The 21791-nt window shown below is 41.6% G+C and overlaps 2 protein-coding genes across 3 annotated transcripts in view; one reads left to right on the top strand and one right to left on the bottom strand.

Moving 5' to 3' along the window:
• Nucleotides 1-1609: 1609 nt before the first annotated feature.
• GOLT1B (golgi transport 1B) lies at nucleotides 1610-19830 on the bottom strand. Of its 2 annotated transcripts, XM_075898088.2 has the most exons (6): nucleotides 19658-19806; nucleotides 18182-18307; nucleotides 14566-14657; nucleotides 11894-12072; nucleotides 5908-5989; nucleotides 1610-4256 (listed from the first exon to the last, which is right to left on the bottom strand). In XM_075898088.2, exons 3-6 carry the CDS (start codon nucleotides 14647-14649, stop codon nucleotides 4218-4220), a joined length of 384 nt encoding a protein of 127 aa, XP_075754203.1. In that variant the 5' UTR covers nucleotides 14650-14657; nucleotides 18182-18307; nucleotides 19658-19806; the 3' UTR covers nucleotides 1610-4217. The 2 variants fall into 2 exon arrangements, with proteins under 2 accessions (XP_075754203.1, XP_075754197.1); XM_075898082.2 differs by lacking the exon at nucleotides 18182-18307 and having other exon boundaries at nucleotides 19658-19830.
• Nucleotides 19164-21791, top strand: part of RECQL (RecQ like helicase) — a 43844-nt gene continuing 41216 nt past the window's right edge. Inside the window, exon 1 of the mRNA XM_075898057.2 lies at nucleotides 19164-19392. The gene's annotated coding sequence lies outside the window, so the exon portion shown is untranslated. The remainder of the gene's footprint in view (nucleotides 19393-21791) is intronic.

Raw genomic sequence — 21791 nt, 5'->3', positions numbered from 1 at the left:
GATTCAAGATTGAATGCTAAAAGGTAAATGGCAAAGCACCAACATTTTTGCCCACATGCCAACTGCACTGATAACTAACCATGGGCTGGGGCAGAGGCCAAACCTAGCTTATGACACCACTAGGGGACAGGTAGGATCTTTAAGTGACTTATGTGCATTAAATAAGCTTCACATCACTCTTGGGACATAGGGGGGACCTATCGCCCTTCTTTCAGAGGTGGGAAAAAATTAGGCACCTCCCTAACCAGCCAGGATTATCAGGGGGGACAGTTAAATTGTTTTTGGCTCTTCTGTACTGCAGCTGATAGGAGAATCTTTTATTCATTCAAGAAGAGTCATCTTTCCCCTTTGTATTACAGTAATACCTAGAGAACTCAATCTGGAGTGAGGCCACTGTAAAAGCAGAGAGATTGTCAGTTCTGGGGCAGGAATTAAGGGTATATCTACAGTACACAGCAAAGGAAAACCTCCAAGTGGCTCCTGCCAGCTGGCTCAGGCTTCTGGGACTCTGGCACTGAAGATGAGAGGGTTCTAGAACTGGTCCCAAGACTGAACATCTACTCAGCAATGAAACCACCACACAGCCCAAGCCACCTGGCAGGGCCACCCAGAGATTTTCTTTGTGTAAATATACCCCAATAGACAAAGGCTGAAAGAGGAAACATGAGGGGTGTAGGGTTACCCAATAGGTCAGTGAGGGTGCATCTAAACTGCACTGGTATTTCGAGATAACTAGCGTTATTTCAAAATAATGAGAGCGTCTACACAGCCATTCCATTATTTCAAAATAATTTCGAAATAATGGACTTATTCCAAAATCTGTAAACCTCATGCTATGAGGAATAACGCCTATTCTGAAATAGCTATTTTGAAATAAGTCATGTGCAGACGCTCCCCTCCTGCTATTTCAAAATAGTCCCTCACCAGGATCATTCTAAGTTTTTCCTCCCCAGTGCCTCCTGGGGCTCTAAATCAAGATAGCATGTTTACATGAGGGAAGCCTGCCTCAGACTAATTTTGAGGCTTCCCTGCAATGTAGACATATTTCAAAATAACCTATTTCGAAATAACTATTTCGGAATAACTTATTTTGAAATAGCTGTGCAGTTAGACGTACCCTGACAGAGCTAAGAATGGAACATAGGCCTTTTGAATCTCAGTTGAGTACCATACCCTCTGAACCACATTGCTTCTCTGATTGCTACTTGTGAAAAGTATGTCAGTTAAGAAATTCTGTTAAATGGTCAAATATTTATAGTAGCAATAGGGATGCCTAAGAAATTTTGTCTAATTAAAAAAAATACATGGTGGGTGAAGTAATCTTTCCCGTTACACAGCGATCTATGTAGCTCAAAAGCTTGTCTTGCCAATATCCTGGTTGTTTCAATAAAAAGTATTCTCACTCCCCTTGTCTTGCCAATATCCTGGGACCAACATTACTACAAGAATGCCCCGAAGATCTAATACAAGACCCTCATTCCAGACTCCATTTGCTTCACTGTACAATCAAGCAACGCACGTAAGAACTGCAGTGTCCATTTTCCTGCAAACAAAATGGTACAGAATATTTTCTTCAAAGATGAGGCAGTTAAAATAATAAGACATAAACAATAGAAAAAAGTACTCATTTATTCAAGGTATGACAAGTGTATTTACAGTATTCATCTGATCAGGGTAGATCTGTTAGTAAGCCTTAATGCAGCAATTATAAATTACATTTAAAAGAGGAAATGCTCCAAGTATGTTTCTGTCACAGAAGATACATTTTTGCAGTGACAGAAACACTTAAGGCTAAGAAGTAGTTTGACTTCTTCCCTACCACCTACAGGTACTTAGCAAAACTGATGCTTGTCTTTGAGACTGTTACCTTGAGGGATACAGCTTGCTAAATGCTACGCACAACACTGTCCCATCAGGTGAGTAGTATATTTGTCAGTCTCACTTCTGACAAAAAATGAGCACCACTTGGCTGACACTTGATGTGAAACAGTGAATTCAAGTAGAAGAGAGGTAATTTCCAGACCTCTCTGTTTCAATGAAGGGCTGAGAGACCATGGGACAAAAAGATGTCACACTTTAAAGGTTCTGTCCAAATTGTTTATGGAGAAAGGTTCTTGGCGTAAGTTTATCAAGCAATTTGCTTCCAAAAATAGAACTACAGCAAACAGTCATGTGGTATAATCCAGATTTTGCACTTTAGATTACTGAAAAGACCATAGCATTTTCCCACATCTACTGTAAATGAAATACATTGATTTTTTTTAAATTGATTCTCATGATGCTGATGCAAACTAGTATTTCAAGCCCATTTGGTTGTTCAGAAAGTAAATTAACTAGTGTCAGAAAGGCATTGCTTGAAACAGAACAGATACTCAGGGCAATTCAAATAGCTTCTTCTCGAGGTAGGCGCCACAAGTGATATTTATTCCTGTTTGTAAATTAACACACATCAGGAAAATAACAGACCAAACAGCCCAATCCACAACCAAGATCTTTCATTATTAAAATTAAAAAGCCATAATGCGCACTGACTAAGCTTAAAGATGCACTGGACTACCAGGGTATCACTCGATTCATTTTGTTCCCCAAATGCTTTGCATTTTACCTTCCATTACATTGTTCCCCAGAAGAAAAGTAAATTTGGAACTTTAGAATATAAGCCATGTGATTTATAGATCTGCAACTGAAAAACCCACCACCTATGCAAAGATGATTTAAAACGCCTTCCAAAAATGTATATTTTGTATGTGATGGCTCATCCCATCTTAAATACGTTATAAAAAAAATTAGTTTAGTATTTTCTAACTTTTCGAAAGAATCACTCATTAGATTGATGAGACTATTGCTACTGGAATAAAAAAATACTGAAAAACTGCTGAAGTCAAGGTTTGCACAGATACAAATTACTTGCCAATCATTTTAGATGTAAAATACGATGAATCCAGATTTACTGGAACTGCATATTAGACATTCCAACAATATTAGAAAAAAAACTACTCTGAACTATATGCAATTTTCATTTACCACAATTTAGGCAAAAGAAAGTTATAGTTCAGATAATATACATACTCTGTAATTATCCAATTGCTTTCATGATTGATGGGATAAATAATTTACAAATGACTGATATCAAGCAGCAATCAAGTCGTATAAATAGACATTCAAACCGGCATTTATTTTTTAGTTAATTTAATTTTTCAGAAACTCTCGCGCAGTTTAAAATTTGATTTTGTTATTGTAAAAATGAGATCTGTAACTGGTAGTTCTATGGCAAAAGGAAGCCTGAGCCTCCAACTTTTTAAAAACATGTTTCATATTGAGTAGGAAATATTGGGTAGGAAAACCAAATTTCATTAACTAAACATGACATGCAAAAGTTTATTCAGTGGCAAAGGGCTACATTCTCATCTTGATGTGAAACATTAACATGAAGCAAGGAAAAAAAAATCCAAAGGAGTGTAAGTCAGTATCAAGAGTTCCCATCTAAACTGTCCAAATTCTGAACCAATTGCGATTTTAGACTGAACTTAGTAAAGACTGACCTTTTGCATATTTCAAAATTGAAGGCAAATCCAATCAACTTACATTTGGCTATGAAAAACGAAGATAACAATGAAGTTTTATTTTAGCCACACATTTACAAAAATGTTTACAGCAGAAGTGTAAAGGGGTTTGCTGTGTTGTTACATATGTTTAAAATGATTATGCATCTTAACTTTCATGCATGAAAGACATTTTGTTAAACAATAGTAATATTTCCCTCCCCCCCCCTTTTTTTTTTTTTTGAAGTGGCAGGCGGTAGATTAGGTAGGTAGAAGGAGAACACTTTAAAAATAACCTGTTCACACTACCAAGCCTTCAAAATAAGGAGGTAAAGTACAGGCACCGTTAGTTCCATGAGGGTTCATTATGGTTAGCATATTTTCCAAAAACATTAAAACCAGTCCTGAACAGTTGTAACATGGGTTATCCCATGACTTTCATCTCTTCAGTTTACTTCCCAAGTTCTTGGAGTAGCTTGTCTCAGAAGCATGCTTGCTGAGTTTCTTGTCTAATGATGTATTTTGTAGACTACACATTTTAAATTAAACCTTTATGTAAAGAATGTTACAAGCTCTTCCTTTGTACACAATTTAATCTTTGTGCTGAATATTCTTCAAAAAGGACTTTATAAATAATACAATAAATTTAGAACCAGAATTTCTGCCCACTTGACATTATACCATGTTGTTGCTTTCTCCAGCTTTATCTACAAGCTGTAGGAGAGAAGAGACAAAAGAAATAATTCTTTAAGTTATCTGCATGTTTATGTCTGCACATTCAAAATGCTACCTCAAAAATATAAATTAGTACTTGGGTGCATTTAGTAGGTGACTGAAAATGATTATAGTCAAATAGTACTCACCAAGGTCTCATGAGATACAGTATATACATTTGTAAACATTAACATTACCTTACATTGCAATTTTGTGTTTCTGCATGGTATGTTTTTTGTGGATATTAACAGTGCAACATGAAGATGCAACAGAATGAAAACATAAATCAGAAAAATGCAGGTAACACTGCTAGCTTCATGGCCAAAATAAAATACAATAAAATATAAATATTAACTAAAAGGAAAACATATCAGCCACTCATGCATTAACAGATCAAATAAGATATTTCAACTGACCATTACTGTGGATTCTCTTCTGAGCCTACGTAGGCTTTGAACAAAACATTAACAATTATCTTTTTAAATAGGATTTAACCCCATTAAGATCAATTTATATATATAGGTAAGATCAATTGCTGAGTGGAACATTCAATTGATCATGGATTATGAGCAAGGCCTTGGCCTGGCACTGTCAGACTACAACATTCAAATAGATGAACTTGAACTTTAAAATGAATCCATCTTTGCATACTGGACTTTGTATGTCTTAGTTGTACAGCGTTTGCATTTTATTATGTATGTATTAAATGGTAGTTTTCAAAACTAAAGTGAAAATGTTTCCCATTACAAATTTCTAAATACTAAGGGACGTACACTCAGCACAAATCCTAGGTTAACCTCTCCCTGGCACTATTTGCCCCTTTTCTATTTCTTGGCTATTTTGATAAGAAAATGACATTTGAAAAACACAAATCCTAGTAAGTGGCAAAGCTTAGCCCAAGCATAATGGACCTGAATAAGTATTAATTAGATGAATGATTATGTATCACATGAAAGTTTATGGATCAACAATATTTTCATTTTACCGTATAGTAAAAAATAGTGAATCTAGTCTACTTTCTTATACCTGCATTAACATTGACAAGTCTCTGCTTCCAGACATCCTTCCATTCTACATCACAATTGTTCTTCTGGAATTATGAATAATATCCAGTAGATCTCATTCAAAGAATCTATTTACTAATATAGTACCAAATGACCTACACAAAGTATGCTCATGCCTAGAACCAGGTGCTAGGCATATTCTTGAAGGTGTATGAGAGACTGAAATTACTCTGTGACTCTTATATGCTTGATTTACACAAAATAAACTGATTAAACATAAAAACGTAAGTCAGGGTTAAAACTACTCCTAACATTATTTTTGCCTCCCTGTTGTACGTGAATAATGCTGTCTCGGGTCACTGGCATTTGTAACATGCATTTGTGATTCAAAACTTGACTACAATGATGCAGGAATAATCAATTCGCTATAAGTCTCTTTAGTGCTGAGGCTGCCATGGAAACTAATTTTAATTTCTTCTTTAGGACTGAATATGAGCCGTATGGTGCAAGAACTGTACAAAAATACACATTGTAACCAATCTCATTTATCGCTCGATGACTATGTGCATAGTATTACTGCATTAGTATTTGATAAACGTACAACATGATAAGATTCCAAAGTTAATGTTACGTAGATGAATACTTACTGAGCTTATACCAGGTAAATTCAAAAGATAACCAAGCACTGGCACTCTTCTAATAAAACCAATCACCACAGGAAAGAAACCCCTGTAAACAAAAACATTGCAGTGTGACATGGGTCCAGCATGACATGATGATATTCTGACATACGAAACAGGAGGAAAGAATGAGTTATTTGAAATGAGATTGCATTAAAAAAATTACTTGTGGCTTGTTAGTAGGAAAAAATGTTGGCACACATATACAGGATCTGTTATTTTAGGAGGAAAGTGAGAAAAAGAAATTGCAGGGGAAAATACAACATTCAAAATAGTTCCTCCCCCCTTTCAAATGTTTTGAAAATCCCACCCAATAAATACAATAAAGTATCTAAGTGAGTTAGGAGCATGTTAAGGGTCACTGAAGCCTGCAATCCTAAAGACTGAAGTACTTTTTGAAAACTGCACCAGTATTTAATAGAAATTAAACACATTTTACCCATAAATTTAATCCTATATTTGGGCATAAAAGTATTTCAGAAGCTGACGCTATAGTAGATTATGACAGATACAGGGGCTGATTTGATGTTTTAAGGTGAAAGATAATCTCTCTCAATGTTTAGTTTTGAAAAAACTTCCTGAGTAACCTGGGACTTTTGCAGATTACCACTTCTGGCAATTAAATAAGCAAATAATTACAAAAACAAAGGGTACGTCATTAAAATGTCATCTGTTCACTTACTGTGACAGTAAGTTTAATTTAATTGATTATTTATAGCCATGGTCCCCAACCTGTCAATCATGATCGACTGTGGTCGATCGGGGGGGGGGGGGGGGGGGGGAGGGCACGACCAGTTGATAGTGAGGCGACCCAGCCCCGTCATTTTCCCAACCCCTGAGTCCTGCAAAAATGGAGGTAGTGTCAGCTTCCTGCAGCGTGGGGGGGGGGGGGGGGGGGGAGTGAAGTCCCACAGCTGTATGCCAGAGCTGGTGTCTCAGGAAGCATGCGGGCTGCTCTTCCCCTCCCCCAAACAGCTGATGCATTTCCTGAAATGCTGGGTCTGTCGTGCCACCGGGGACTTCCTTCCTCCTGCTGCCTTCCTGTGGGGGGTGTGGGGAGAGAATGAGAGGAGTCGTCGTCGTCCCAGGACTGCACACCAGCTCCAACTACTCAGGAGCATGCGCTGCCATGGGTAGCTGAGCAGTTGGAGCTGGCGCGCAGTCCCGGGATTCCTACTCCCTCCCCCCATGCAGGAAGGCAGAAGGGGGAACGAAGTCCCTGGCAGCATGACAGACCCAGCTTTTCAGGAAGAGTCTGGGGAGGGGGTAGCAGTGCAAGTGCTTCCTGAGTCCCGACCTGGCATGCTGTTGCGGGACCCCCAGGTACCAGCCAAGCTGTCCCTGTCCCCTCACCCAGCCTAGACCCCCACGAGTACCCTGCCCCCCTGCCCAGGCCCCCCACAAGCAACCTGCCCCCCCGCCCACACCCCCACAAGTATCCCATCCCCTGCCCAGGGCCCCACCTGCCCCCTACCCCAGCCTCCACCAGCATCCTGCCCCCAGCCAGATTCCCACCTGCCTCCTGTCCAGGGCCCCACCAGCACCCTGCTCCTGCCCCCTGGCCAGACGCCATCCAGTACCCTGCCCAGACACCACCACCACCCTGCCTCTAGCTCATGGCCAGATACCCACCAGCACTCTGCCCCCTGCCTCCTAGCCAGACACTCACCAGCACCCTGTTCCTGTCCCCTCCCTCCTGGCCAGACATTTGCCTCTGTACCCTGTTTTCCACCCAGATTCTGCACCCCATCCCCATTCCACTCACTGGCAGCCCTGTCCTGCACACTGGATCCCTCATTTTTGGCCCCACCTCAGAGCGTAGAGGGTCCCATAAATTCCACTAACTTGGAACTCCAGGAGTTAATCTGGCCTGAGGCCTTGAACCTCAGTCCTACCTATCCTCCCCCACATGGGGCTGGGGTGCCAGGAGAGGGAGGTATCTCATCAGTGAGGCTTGGGGGGATTTGGAGGGGTTGTTTTTTTGCATCTTACTTGTGTGGTCCCTGACTGATTTTTTTTGTGGGTCAGTGACCCCCGACCCAAAACAAGTTCCCCACTCCTCCCATAAATAAAGACAGTGCTGAAATGTTTGTATTGGACATAATATTTTATTAAAAAATGAAGCCTGGCCAACAAGCCCCCATCTGGCCGCAGCATCATAACACCCTTGCATCCCCAACCCCACCCCTCAACCCTGAGCCTATCATACACTGGAACCCCCTGTCCTTAGCCTCTCACATCTCCAGTCTTCTGCCACAACACTACTGCACCATCCACACACTGAAAATCTGTGTCCTGAGCCAATCATGCTCCCAACCCCCCTGCTCTGAGCTGCTCCTACACCCCAACCTGAACTCCTGCACCCTCACATCCACGAGCCTGTGGTTTACTCAACACCCCAACCCTCCACCTGACCCCAACACTCTCCAGCCTGGAGTTCTCTTCCTGAACCAGCAGCCCCTTCTCCACCTCCTCCTGTACCAAGATTCCCCCCCAAACCTTGCACTTTTCATCCCTTCCCACACCCAAATCTCTCATTCCCACCCCAGAGCCTGCACCCAGTGAGAGAGCGAGTAAGGGCTGAGGACAGGAAATGATGGAGTGGAAGAGAACAGAGAGGGCTGGGCCTCAAGAAAGGGGTGAGGTCTTGGGGAAGGGATGGGGTAGATCTTGGCTTGCCCTGACATTTAAAAATTGATCTTGGGTGTAAAAAGGTTGGAGACCACTGGTTTATAGTATACCGTTAATGTAGTGCAAATGCATTTTATAAAGTAATGAAGGTCTCAGCGCAGCAGCCACTTATTAGACATTTGCTGCAGCTATGCATTTGGCCAGTTATTTCCTGGTTTCTTTTGACATTTCAGACTGATGTATGGAAGAGAACTTATTCTTTCTACTTGATTCTGCAGCAGTCACACCTACTTTTTTGATACTGCAGTCTATTACAGAATAGGGATGTAAGCGACTAATCGACTAGTCAACTATCTGATAAGCAAAAGCTTACTGGATAGTCGACACACTAGTCGACTAGTCGCTCCCTCCTCCCCGTTACTGCCTCTATCACAAAGAGGCAGCAAAGAGGGGAGGGGAGAGAAAAGAAGGGAGTGCTGGACGAAGACAGCTTAAAAGCTGGTTTGCTCCAGCTCCATGGGATGGGGCAGCAGCGCAACTGCAGCGTTCCAACTTTGAAATGTACAGAAGTTCCTGCTGGGGCTCTTGTACATTTCAAAGCGGAAGCGCCGCATGGAGCCCGGGGTCAACAGGGGACTCTCCGCTGGCCCTGGGCTCCCCATGGTGTTTCAACCTCTGAAATGTGCATTTCAAAGGTGGAACACCATGCTAGTCCTTATCAACTAATCAAATAGTCAATAGAAATCCCATCGACTATTTGATTAGTTAATTAATCGAAATTTAACATCCCTATTGCAGAAGTCAGCATATCACAAATGCAGCATTATGAGGGAGATGGGCTAAAAAAATAGTAACTACTTATTTTAAAACAAATTTAAGAAGTGTCAAGAAAAGAAGTGGCTTTATGCTCCGAAGTCTTTTAGGTTTGAAAGACTATGAGAGTTCTTTAATGTCTCTTGTTAATAATAATTATTTTCATTTAAAAGACTGTGGTAAGACTTTATGTAGAATTGACTTTAGCCACTTCATTACTTTGGAGATTGTTCTTTCATATATATATTAAAATTCTGTCACACAGCAAACATTCTTGATGCATGAAGTACCACCACGGACATTTCAGAATTTTTTCTTACAATGTCCTTTGTTGCTTTAAAGCTCTGAAGTGTTACCAAAACAATTTTTGCTGTAAAATGGCTGATTAGAGATGCAAATAATACATTCAAATAGACCATTATGACACACATATTGAAATTATTCATATTATGATCTCTTAAGGATATGATGAAGTTCCTATCAACATGTGCTTTTACAAATTTATCAAAATTGAAAAGTCAATTTACAAGTGACAAAAACAAAATTGCCTCTCTGATCTAAGACTTCCTTCAGTAATTGGTGCATTAACAATTAATATCGAATTGCAAAAGATTTGTGGTGATATGCTGCAAGTTAAGAATGAAATAACTTGGACCAACAAAAACTAGGAAGTTCTAAATTAGTATCTAAAGATGGGATTTTTAAAAGCACTCTGCTTTTGACATAACTCTTTTCCCACTTAAGTCAACAATAAAAATTCCATTGACTTCAGAAGGAGCAAAGGCAGGTCAATACTGCTTTTGAAATTCCCAGCCTAAGGATGTCAAAAAGTGGTTACTTTCCTAATCGAGTAGTCAATAAAAAAAATTATTCACTACTGATTAATCTATAAGGATCGGCAGTTAGAGCACTCAGTCTGGTTTGCGCCAGGTCCCAGCATAACCTTCCCTGCTGCCGCTCTACATTACAAGAGACAGGGGAGCTGCGCACACACCAGTTCCCCTGTCCCTTGTAATGCAGAGCAGCTGTGGGGGAAACAGGGTTAATGCTGACTAATGAGAGTCCCAGCTGGGACTAGGGACTGAGCCAGCATCTTTGTGGGCCAGCTCCCGGCTCTTAATATTTCACAGCGATAGCAGGGTGGGGAGGGGAGGAATGCAACTAGTCTATAGTGCTAACCGATAAGCCCCTGCTTATCGATTAGTTGATTAGCCACTTACATCCCTATGCCACCCTAATGTTTAAATATAGAGCTATATACCCAACATTCACTAGTAAAAGAGATTATGATCCGAGTTACATTTCTTTTGACTTCCATAGCAACTGCATTAATTTTCACCTGCCACTAAAGCACCATGGAAAATATGCTAGTGGCTACTGTTCTGGATAGGGATGCAAAATCCAGTTTAATTGGGATCCCATTTAATTATGTTTAACCCATTAATCCATTTAGGGGGACATGTAGGGGGCTGCTCCAGCCCCACTGGGTTGGAGTCCCCCTCTTCTTCCCTGCTGCAGACAAGGGCTGCTCCAGCTAGCTGGTGGGAGCAGCTCCTGCCTTCAGTAGGCCCTGTGGGGCTGGAGAAGCTCCCTGCCAGTTAACTGGAGCCGGTAAGCTTCTCCATAAGGGTGAGGCTTTCTGGTTAACCATTCAAAATCCGTAATTCTGGAGTCATGAGTCACACAACAATTTCAATTAAATAGTTCTGATTTCATCAGAAGTTCAGGGGTAAGTTAAAAAAAATCTATGATGTCATCTCTGAGTGACATTTTTCCCTTTCCCTTCAAGGGATGGGGATTTCAGCAAGGCAAAAGTGATATGAAGAAAAATAATAAATGGCTTCTTATGGGAAATTCTAGGTACAAGTATGAAATGTATTATATATGAATGATTTTTCAAATGTACATAAAATTCAGTTTTGTTAACCGTGTAACAAAATCCTACTCCATTTTAAGTGATTATGACAGACATAAGCATTGAAACATAAGGTGACCGTATAACAAAAATAAGTCTGTTGTAATTTGTTTCTCATACACTAGCACAATACCAGGATTGCAAACAGTAGAGGGAAATGTTTAAATATTTTTTTTTCCCAAAAGAACATAGTGTGTGTTAGGATTTAAGCTGGGTATTTCCAGGGGCTGCTGGTGGTGTTTTTATTATACAACGTCCACATTTTGAGCCCAAAGGAGATTTTGGATCTTTAAAAATATCTTTGCATGGTTTGGGAGAGAAGTGTGAAATTACCAACATCAATTTGTCACATGTATGTAACAAATATCAAATAGCTTTAGGTGATGTTGATTTTAAAAACATCAGACTAGTACACACCAAGTTTCAGCTTGTTACAAATACCAATTCAGGATTTAAATTATAAAGCGTGCTTATAGATATAATTTCAGCTTAGCAGCTATTATGGAGGCAATGAGTACTGCCGGCGTAGCAAACACATTTCCCACTAATAGCAAAAAAAACCAAATGAAGCACCCCATTTTAAACAAATCTTACCTGAATAAAAGGAAAAATCCATAAATTTCAAGGATCATTCCTATCAAGGGCCAACCAATGAGAACTATAAGCACGCCACCCAGGAAAAAGCCTGTTGCTTTCATTTTGTGTTTCTGGAAGAAGAATCTAAATGTTCTTTCTAAGCCAATAACAAAAGCCAAGCCAGCCACAAATAAAACCTGAAAGAGATACAGAAAAAATCCAACAATGAATGAGAGAGTATATTCCGAAATGACTTTGGGTTTTACAAATGTTTAATGACCATTCTACAAAGATAGAAATGTTACGATGTGAAAGTATTAACCTCAGCCCCTTGTCCCCCCCCCCCCCCCCCGGTTTGTATATTAGACATGCAAATTATCTACCTTACAAACACAACTGTCAGGTATCTCTGTGACAAAAGTTATTTCCAAAAATTACAGCATGTATTTTGTAATGTAGACATGACTCTAATCATGTCTGCGACCCATGCTGAAGCCCTGGACTGTTTAATAACTTTTAGTGTACACAAACCCTTATAAGTGGTAGTAGGTTACAGTTTGCTCGACTAACTTTGGCAGTGTTTCTGTAAGTCATTAACTCTCTAACCCTAATAAGTATTTAACATAATGTATAATAAGATATTTTAAATAGATTCATTATAACATAATGGAAGAATTAAAAAGTATCACCCCGGTATCACTACATCACAGCTTTGAGATTAATTTATCAATCGATCACTGTTGTAGACTAAATGCTACTCATCTTGTTGCCCAATTAGTCCCATTGCTAACAGTTGACACTCAGCTACCAGGTCTAATTATCTTTCTCCAATCACAACTGCCACCTGCCAGCATGAGAATTAATCCTACTAGCTGGAGCAGTGGTTGGTGGGTTGGTACCTCAAACTGGGTCGCCACCCTATTTGAATAGTGTCAAGACTGGATTAATCTTACTGGGAACCAGGACTGAAGCCAGAACCTGGAGTGCAGGCCCCCTGCCTGGTGCTGAAGTCCTTTAGCTTTAGTTTTGCCCTTCATGCCTGGAGTAGTGGGGCTGAGCTTTGGCTCCCCCTTACGTTAGGCACTGGAGCCTGAATGGGCTCAGGCTTCAGTCCGACCTCCAGGGGTCTTGAAGTAATTTTCCGTTATCAGAAGTGGGTCATGATGCAATGAAATTTGAGAACCCCTGAGCAAGAGTGAAATATGCTTGTGCTGTAAATCCCTCAAAGCCACACCTATATTTTAAAGGAATAAGACACTTGTGTACTATGTCACTCTTACTCCTTTCTTACTGCTCTCTTATTGAATTTTTTTTCTCTTTTTGGTGTCACTCACCCCCCCCCCCCTTTTCCTATAAAGACAGTATATCTTTTCTTTTGTGGTCTTCAGTTCTGTTTGCTCTGTTTCTCTCTCCCACCTTTTATCACTTTCCCTACATCGAGTTATTTTATCTCCTGCCCTATATTTTTGTTTTTTTCCTTTTGTATGCCAAACATTTATTTTATGTATGTTTTGCCATATTGAAATTCTCTTTCTTGATGCTATGAGGAAGGCACTTCTGCTACCATTCTTAGCTTATCTGAAAAACAACACATTTCGAGTCAGTTTCATTTTCTATAGACAGGCAAAGCCGCGAACACCACCAGAAGTATTGGAATGGTCAGATTTACAATGGGAACATCAGTTTATATTCAGTTTATGTAGGAAAGTTATCTACTACAAAAGCTACATTTTTTTAAAATTTGAAAACCTAAGACTCCAGAAGATAAAGGCACTGACTAGTAAAATTCCTACACACCACAGACAAGGAGTGTTTTTTTTAATTGCTGATTATTAGCAATTTGCACTTAATTATACTTCGCTACCCCACAAAAATGTTAAGAGGTTAAATTTGTTAGTGTTTACAGAATATTAGAGTTCTTGGATGGAAATAAATATGTACACTCTAAGTTATCTTACAAACGAGATGATTAAAAAAAAGCTATGTCGGGCTTTCACGGCTCAGGCTGCAGCCTGAGCTCTGTGACTCTCTCACCCCACCGCATACCCATCGCCTATGCTCCAGCCCATGCTCAGAAAGCTACATAACAATGAAACAGACCCACAGAATGAGTCCAAGTCAGCTGGCCCAGGTGGTTCTTTGCTGTGTAAACTTAGCCACAACAGTCAATCCTAGAAGTCCAATCTATTGAATCGGTGACACAAGAAGCTGCAGCACAAGTTTCTTCACTGAGGCTGACCCAAGCCTGACTCAATGGCACCATTGGAGTGGTGGGAGATTGATTTAACTTTCAGTGTCAGTCAAAGTTCAGCACTTATAGTCATTGAACATAATGTCTCTTTTATACCAGATTCCATTTTAGTCATTATAGCAGATTTGGATTACATCTCAGGAAAAACTTCCTAAGTGGAAGAAAAGTAGGACAATGGAATAGACTCCCTTGGGAAGTCATAGAAGCTCTTTTACTGGAGGTTTGCAAAAGGAGGCTGGATAGCCATCTATCCTGAACAGTTAATACACAACAAATCCTATATCTTGGCAGGCAGGTAGACTAGAAGATGACCCTGATGGTCCATTCTAAATCTAGGGTCCTAAAGACAATGTTCAATACAAATGCATCAGACTTAAAAATGTCCTATCTTTCCACATCAAAACTAGGTGTAGAAACAAACTAAAATATGAACACTTACATTTCCAATAGCCAAAAGTGCTTTGTCAAAAAAGAGAATCATTCCAAAGAAAAGGAAAAATACCCCAAAGCCTGTTAATCCCATTCCAATCTCTGCAATATAAAAAACAAAATTTTAAAAAAGTTAGTAAAAAAGTAACATCAATATATACATGAATAAGAAAATTTATTTCACAAATTGAGAGTTGACATGAATAGGCTGCAAAAATTAAGGTAAAATGTGGAAACATTCAATTCTTGTATTAATAGGGGGGTTAGAATTCTCTATGGCTATATTAAAATTGTCCTGAGCATGGAATATAAAGTAAGGTCCTGCTTCAAGTTTAGCTCATTCACCTTAAAGCTTCCAACTTGTCATAAACTTTGTGATAATGTCATCTATAAGTAGCAAGTGTTCGAGAAATGTATTGTATGATATTGTGCAATACTACATCACTAAATCGGAAGCTACATATTGAAATGGAGCTCAACATACAAACACAATTGTTGACTAAAATAAACATAGCTTCATCACTGATTTATTAGGAGTGACTTATTATTAGTAAAGCAAGGTTTGAATTTTTTAAATTATAGTTCATTAGGTAAGTTAGATCAGTGTTTCTCAACCTTTTTTTTTTAAATAAAGTATCCCCTTTAAAGAAACAATTATAAGTACTCCAGTACCTACAGTTTTCAAACACAATTTTTTTTCTACCATTGCAACACATTTATTTAAACAACTTAATCGTAGTCAGGTAAGCTATTTAATTTTTGGGTCTAAAAAGTACAAAAATAATAAAGCACTGTAAAACTTAAAACAAAAATTCAGTTTTCTCCAAATTTCAGTTGTGTTGACGAACACACCCTCCCACCGACTTCTCTTGAGTACCCCTAAGGGTACTCGTACCATTGGTTCAGAAACACTGAGTTAGATCATACAAGTTTCTGTAGGGATGTTTGAAGACCAAATCTTGAAGATTTCTCTCTGCAACAGTGATCAAGATCAAAACAGAAAGGGCTGCAAGTTTGGGCCTTTGGCCTGATACTAGGCTATGTCTGCACTGCACTTCTGTCTGTAAAATTTTTGTTGCTCAGGGGTGTGAAAACAAATCCCCGAATGACAAAAGTTTTACAAAACAGCCCTTTGTAATTGGGAGATGCTTTCCTGATGAAAACGCTATCACCCTTCATTGGTGATGGTTTTGTCTGTAGATCTCTAGATTAAGAGCGACTAACCTAAAACAAAAGGCAGTCATGTAGCACTTTAAAGACTAACAAGATGATTTATTAGGTAATGAGCTTTCCTGGGACAGACCCACTTCTTCATCACCTAATAAACCATCTTGTTAGTCTTTAAAGTGCTACATGACTGCTTTTTTTGTTTTACCAAGATCAGACTAACACAGCTACCTCTCAGTGACCAAACTGCATGCCTTACAGACAAGCACACCTGTACTGCTGTAAGCTGTGCAGTGCAGACATAACCTTAGACAGAGGTTTTTGTGAGGTTCTCCTACAGCTGTGTAAACAGCAGCTAAGCTTCATCAGTTCTAGCACTAATGTAAATAAGGTGACGTTTTGATTACACTGCATACTTCAATTAGGTATCTGCAGATGGCCTGTGCCAGCTGACTCTCACAGCCTAAGAAGCTATTTAATTGCAACATAGAGGTTCCTGCTCAGGCTGCAGCCAGAGCTCTGGGGCTTCCCATCTAGCAGGATTCTAGAGCCCGGATTCCAGCCCAAGCCAGTGGTGGGCAACCTGCACCTCAAGGCTGCATGCAGCCCACTGGAGTTCTATGTGTGGCCCACGAGACAGTTTGTTCACCATTGCCCATGCACAGAGATGCCAGATTCTGTTTTCGTCTGCAGTTTTTTTCCTACTGGTATTACTAAAGTGACACGCACATAAAGCAAGGGCATGCAAAGTGAGATGCCTGCTGATTGTACACAACATTCTGAGCGCTGTGTGCTCTCTCTGTATCCAAAGCATTGCTATGGTTAAATTAGCATACCCTGCAAGTGCAGTTAGCAAAATTACCCCATGCTGGGACACAGTCTTTGTTATGACAATGACAATGTTGCGGCCCACTGAGATGGAGGGTCAGTCATACAGCCCACTCACTAGCCTGGATTGCCCTTCACTGGTCTATACTACAACTAAACAGTCCCATAGCCCAGGCTCTCTAAACCTGAGGCAGCTGGCACAGGCTAGCTGTGGATTTTTAATCGCAGCATAGATGTACCTTGTGTTGTCTTATCTTGCTCAGACAGCTCAAGATAAAATACACTGGCAGCTGATCCATTCTAGCACTTCTATTTACTTACAGATTTTGCAAAGCCTTCAGGTAACTGTATCTACTCTGATAGCCTTTAACTTCCTCACTTCTGTGAGCTCATCTCTCAATGTTGTTTAACACCATTCAATATCCAAATTATATTTTTGTGGACTGATTTGTAGCAGCATGTTTTTAAAACTTGCTTTTTCATTTGGAATGCAAACAGATTCAAGATCTAATTAAATTTACACTCTATTACATGGACAAGATTACTACTTTAGATATTCTGTTAAAAATACTGTAAAAATCCACACAAACTAACATTCAAAAATACACACCCATATTTAACTTTAAATATATCTATTATTGACTGAGAACTGTATTTGGAATCTGCCCTCTTCTTCTACTCTATTCACACTAGCAAAGGAAAACAGCATCCATGTCCTTATCAATTTGAATTCTGAAAAAGAGATGAAACATCAACCATCACCAGGAAGCAGGGCTTGCAAGACATATCAGACATCCATTAGCCATGGGACTAAATGTAGTAGTACCAGGCTAATGAGAGATGAATTCCTAATTAGACTGTACAACATGCAGTGACAAAATCCTGATGAGATGAACAGATCAACCCATAACAGCTGTTGCAATTACTAGCATAATTTTTTTTAAAGTAGATCAGAAGTAGGAAGCCTGACAAACCATCAGTGGGACTACCATGTGATAAAGGTGCGCGAGGAAAGATCAAGAGAGACAAGGCCCTCATGAAGAAACTACACAAATCTTGGCATTGGTTTTCACTGCAAAGGATGTGAGGGAGGATTCCCATGCCTGAGCTATTCTTAGGTGACAAATCTGAGGAACTGTCCCAAACTGAGGTATAAATGGAAGTGGTTTTTAAACAAATTAAATAGTAATAAATCACCAAGACCAGATGATATTCTCCCAAGAGTTCTGAATGGACTTAAATATGAAGTAGCAGAACCACTAACTGTAGCAGGCTAGGATAGGGCTTAAAATATGGACAGTCCCACCAAAAAAAGAACATATAGGCTACGTCTACACTACATGCGTCTTGCGCAAGAAGTCTTTTGTGCAATAGTTTTCGCGCAAAGACTTCTTGTGCAAGAGCACTTCCACACCTTAAAGCACATCGCAAAAGCAATGTGTTTTTGCGCAAGAGACTGTCCACACTGCATGGACCCTCTTGAGCAAGAAAGCTCTGATGGCCATTCACAGAATGGTCATAAGCGCACCTGTGCTTTTTCCCATTTCCCTCTGGAGCGTCCACACTTGCCTTTTTGCACAAGAACTCTTGAGCAAAAGAGAGTTATGCCTCATAAAAGGAGGTTTACCTACTGTAAAAAAAGCCCTCTCTTCTGACGTTTTATTATTGATTTCTTTGCACAAAAGTGTATTTAAGAGGTGGACGCTCCACAGGTTTTTGCACAAAAACTTTGCAATGCAGACGTAGCCATAGGCAACCTATGTGGAGAGAGAAAATAAAGAAGTGTTATTTCCCTTTTCAGATTACACAACAACCAGGAGTCATTCAGTGAAATGAACAGGCAGTAAGTTTGCATAGTCAACATGAAGACCTCACTGTCTTGGGATGCGGTGAGGACAAAAGCTTAACTAGGCTCAAAAATAGCAAGATAAGTCCATGGAGAACAGCTCCATCAGTGGTTATTAGCAGCAATGATAACGGATGCAATCCCATGATTTGGGTGTCCTAAGTCACTGAGGGCCAGATCTGGGACTGGATCACAATGCATCATCACTTGATGATTGCCTTGTTCTGTTTCATCCCCTCTGAAGCACCTATCTTTGGTTTGAAGACAGGATATTTGGCTAAATGGACCATTGCTCTGTCCTACTATGGCCATTCTTACTGAAATATACGTTGTGTTTTGGCCTGGTTTCCATTTACACTAAGGTCCCTTTACACTAACCAGGCAATTAAAGAGGTCTTGAAGTAGGCATAAATTACATTTACACTCACTTTAGTGGCTTGTATAAGAGCAGTATAAGAGAAAGCAGTATAAAAGAGCCTTAATGTAAATCTGGTCCTCTGTCTTATTGTTTTTAGCAGATTCTAGTTTTGTAACACCCATAGTTCCCACAATTATTTCACATCATGGAGTATGTTGGCTGATCAGTTATATGCTACGACCTGCAGAACTTTACTGGGGATGGTCCTATTTCACTCCCGTTTTACTGAAGGGTGCACTAACAAGGAGCTACACTGCCTCAAACTTTCGTCTTCCAAGTCAACTGGGGAACGGCTCCCACATTTCATCAGACGCAGGGTGGGGTGGGGGAGCATGGCGACGGAGGCAGCGTATCCGTTTTGAAGGAGCAAGAAGATGAAGCAGGGCTGGTTCGTCGAAGAGCTCCGCGCAGCCCTCCTTAGACCCCCCCGCAAGCGGGGCTGCTCAGACTTCACTTTGGCCCATGAAGCCCACCCAGGGATCCCGGGTACAGGAGAAGCTTCCCGGCGCACGTGTCTGGCGGGCCGGGGGCGGGCAGGGTGGCCAGCCGGAGCCGAGCAGGAAAGGACCCCGGAGCCGGTAAGAGCCTGCCCCGCCCCCAGCAGCGCTGAAGGGGATTCCCCCCCCCCCCCATCTCCTTCAAGAGGGGCAGGGAAGCAGGACACAGAGCGCGGCTGCGGGAACAAAGGGGCAGCGGCTTGGTCCCAGGCTGGGGGGGGGGGTTGGACACGCGGCCCGGGGAAGGGGCGTCGGGACCGCGCTACTGCGCAGCCCCCTCCCCCCGCGCTGCCCGCCGGAGCCCCCCCCGCTGCCCCGCCCCCCCGCAGGCTGGGCAGACGCTTACTCTGGGTGTCGGTGAGGGAGATCATGGCGGCGGCGGCGGGGAACTAGGGGCGCGGGGGGGATGGAATCAGCAGCAGAAGCGGCCGCCACGTCTTCCGGAAACACGCAGCCCCCCCCCTCTCCCGCTCCCCTTTTCCCGGCACCGCCCATTGGCGGGGAAAGAGCCAATCCGCGCCCTCTGCGTTCGCTTCCCTCCCGGCGCCGCCGCGCTACGGAGGCCCGGCCGGTGCGGCAGCCTATGGGACTGGGCTACTTCGCGAGAGCATGTCGGGGGCACCGAGCATGCGCAGTCGCTCGGCTGCAGCCCTCTGCCCGTCTCCGTGCCCTCGCTGCGTGTCAGCGTTCGCTGCCGGCGTGGTTCCAATCCAGGCTGGCGGGGGCAGGAGCGGCAGGGAAACGCCGCTGCGGGAGCAAGGCAGAGGCAAAGCTCCAGCGCAGGCAGGGCCGAAGGGGCAGACACAGCCCCGCCCCCAGTGGCAAGGAGGCGCCAGTCACAGGGCGGCCCTGGCAGAGGGGCTGTTTCACCTGCTGAAACCAAATCCTGCTCAAACAAAAGACAGACCGATGTAGCACTTTGCTTCCCCACTGATCACCCCTATGTCACTACCTCACAGCAACTAACCTTCCCCTCTCACCCCCACTCTGTTCTAAAATTTGATTTGTCAGTTTCACAAGTGGTCATTTTTTTTTGATTGTATCACTTTGGTATATATGGTTGTGCCGATTTTCTTCCACATATTGATCTGAAGAAATTGGTCTGGCCCATGAAAGCTCATCACCTAATAAACCATCTTGTTAGTCTTTAAAGTGCTACATAGTCCTGTCTTTTGTTTCAGCTACACCAGACTACAGGGCTGCATCTCTATCACAAATCCTGATCAGTAGCCCTGTCCGCTATATGGATGTATGCTGACTATTTTACGGGGGGTTAAAAATGGGAAAAGGGGGCTAAAGAGAAGACGAGAAGTCTCATAACATTTCACACGTTTGTCTTTATCTGCTGCCCGGGAATCACTGATTTGCACCTTCCACTCCCCGCCCCCCACACACTGTAAGCCGTTTTAATTACAGCTTTGTTCTGCTGCAAAATGTTATTTCTATTCCTTTTGTTACTCAGGGCGATGCAGGTCACTGTATGATTTAGTTTTGTTTTAATAATAGCTAATGCTCAAAAACACGTAAGTAAATGGTAGTTACTGATTTTAGTAATTCTTTCTGAGTTTCTCTTCTAGCACTTACTATCTTTTATTGTTATAGCAAAGATTCTCTTCCAGTACTTGCTATCTTTTATTGTTATAGCACTGCAGTCTTGAGGGTAGAGTATCCATCCATGCAGACAAATGAAAAACCCTCCCAGTCTCTACTTGAAGCAAAGCGGATCAGCAGACAGCAGGGAAGACACACCTAATCCCCGCCCCTCCCCGAAAGCTCCCTATGCCTCATGAGCATCATTCCATGGGTACGTCTAGACTGGCTGTCTACACTGGCCGCTTGAATTTGCGCAGGAGCACTGACGTTCTAATGTAAGAATTCAGTGCTTCTTGCGCAAATACTTTGACGCTCCCGCTCAGGGATAAGCCCTCTTGCGCAAGAATACTTTTCCGTTAAAAGTATTTCTGCAAAATCATGCCAGTCTAGACGCAGCCCATTTGTATACAGAATGGAGAACAGAAAGTCCAACACAAGATCCACACTGAACTCTAGGACACAGAAAGCAGGGAAAAGCCCAGCTCCAGATTCTAATGACCCCTCACCTACCCGCACCCAGATCACTAATTATCAGGACAATTCTAGGAAAAAATCCTCTATGGTATCCAAAATACTGAAGCTGCCTAATTGTATTATAGTGATAGAAATGTAGCCGTGTTAGTCTGGGGTAGTTGAAGCAAAATGCAGGACAATGTAGCACTTTAAAGACTAACAAGATGGTTTATTAGATGATGAGCTTTCGTGGGCCAGACCCACTTCCTCAGATCAAATAGTGGAAGAAAGTAGTCACAACCATATATACCAAAGGATACAATTTAAAAAAATGAACAAATATGAAAAGGACAAATCACTGCAATGTGATTTGTCCTTTTCATATTTGTTCATTTTTTTAAATTGTATCCTTTGGTATATATGGTTGTGACTAC

Source organism: Pelodiscus sinensis, chromosome 1, assembly GCF_052426305.1.
Source record: "Pelodiscus sinensis isolate ZL-2025 chromosome 1, ASM5242630v1, whole genome shotgun sequence".
NCBI lineage: Eukaryota > Metazoa > Chordata > Testudines > Trionychidae > Pelodiscus > Pelodiscus sinensis.
The sequence above is the reverse complement of the archived record's forward strand: the minus strand, read 5'-3'. Positions and strand labels throughout refer to the sequence as shown.

Bases quoted from the DNA above. Each gene is read 5' to 3' on its own strand.
- GOLT1B (XM_075898082.2), bottom strand. From the start codon at position 19,682: ATGATCTCCCTCACCGACACCCAGA. The intron at 14,658-19,657 runs GTAAGCGTCTGC...TTTATATTGCAG, and splicing joins CTCCCTCACCGACACCCAGA to AGATTGGAATGGGATTAACA. The intron at 4,257-5,907 runs GTAAGTATTCAT...TCTCTCCTACAG, and splicing joins ATTTACCTGGTATAAGCTCA to CTTGTAGATAAAGCTGGAGA.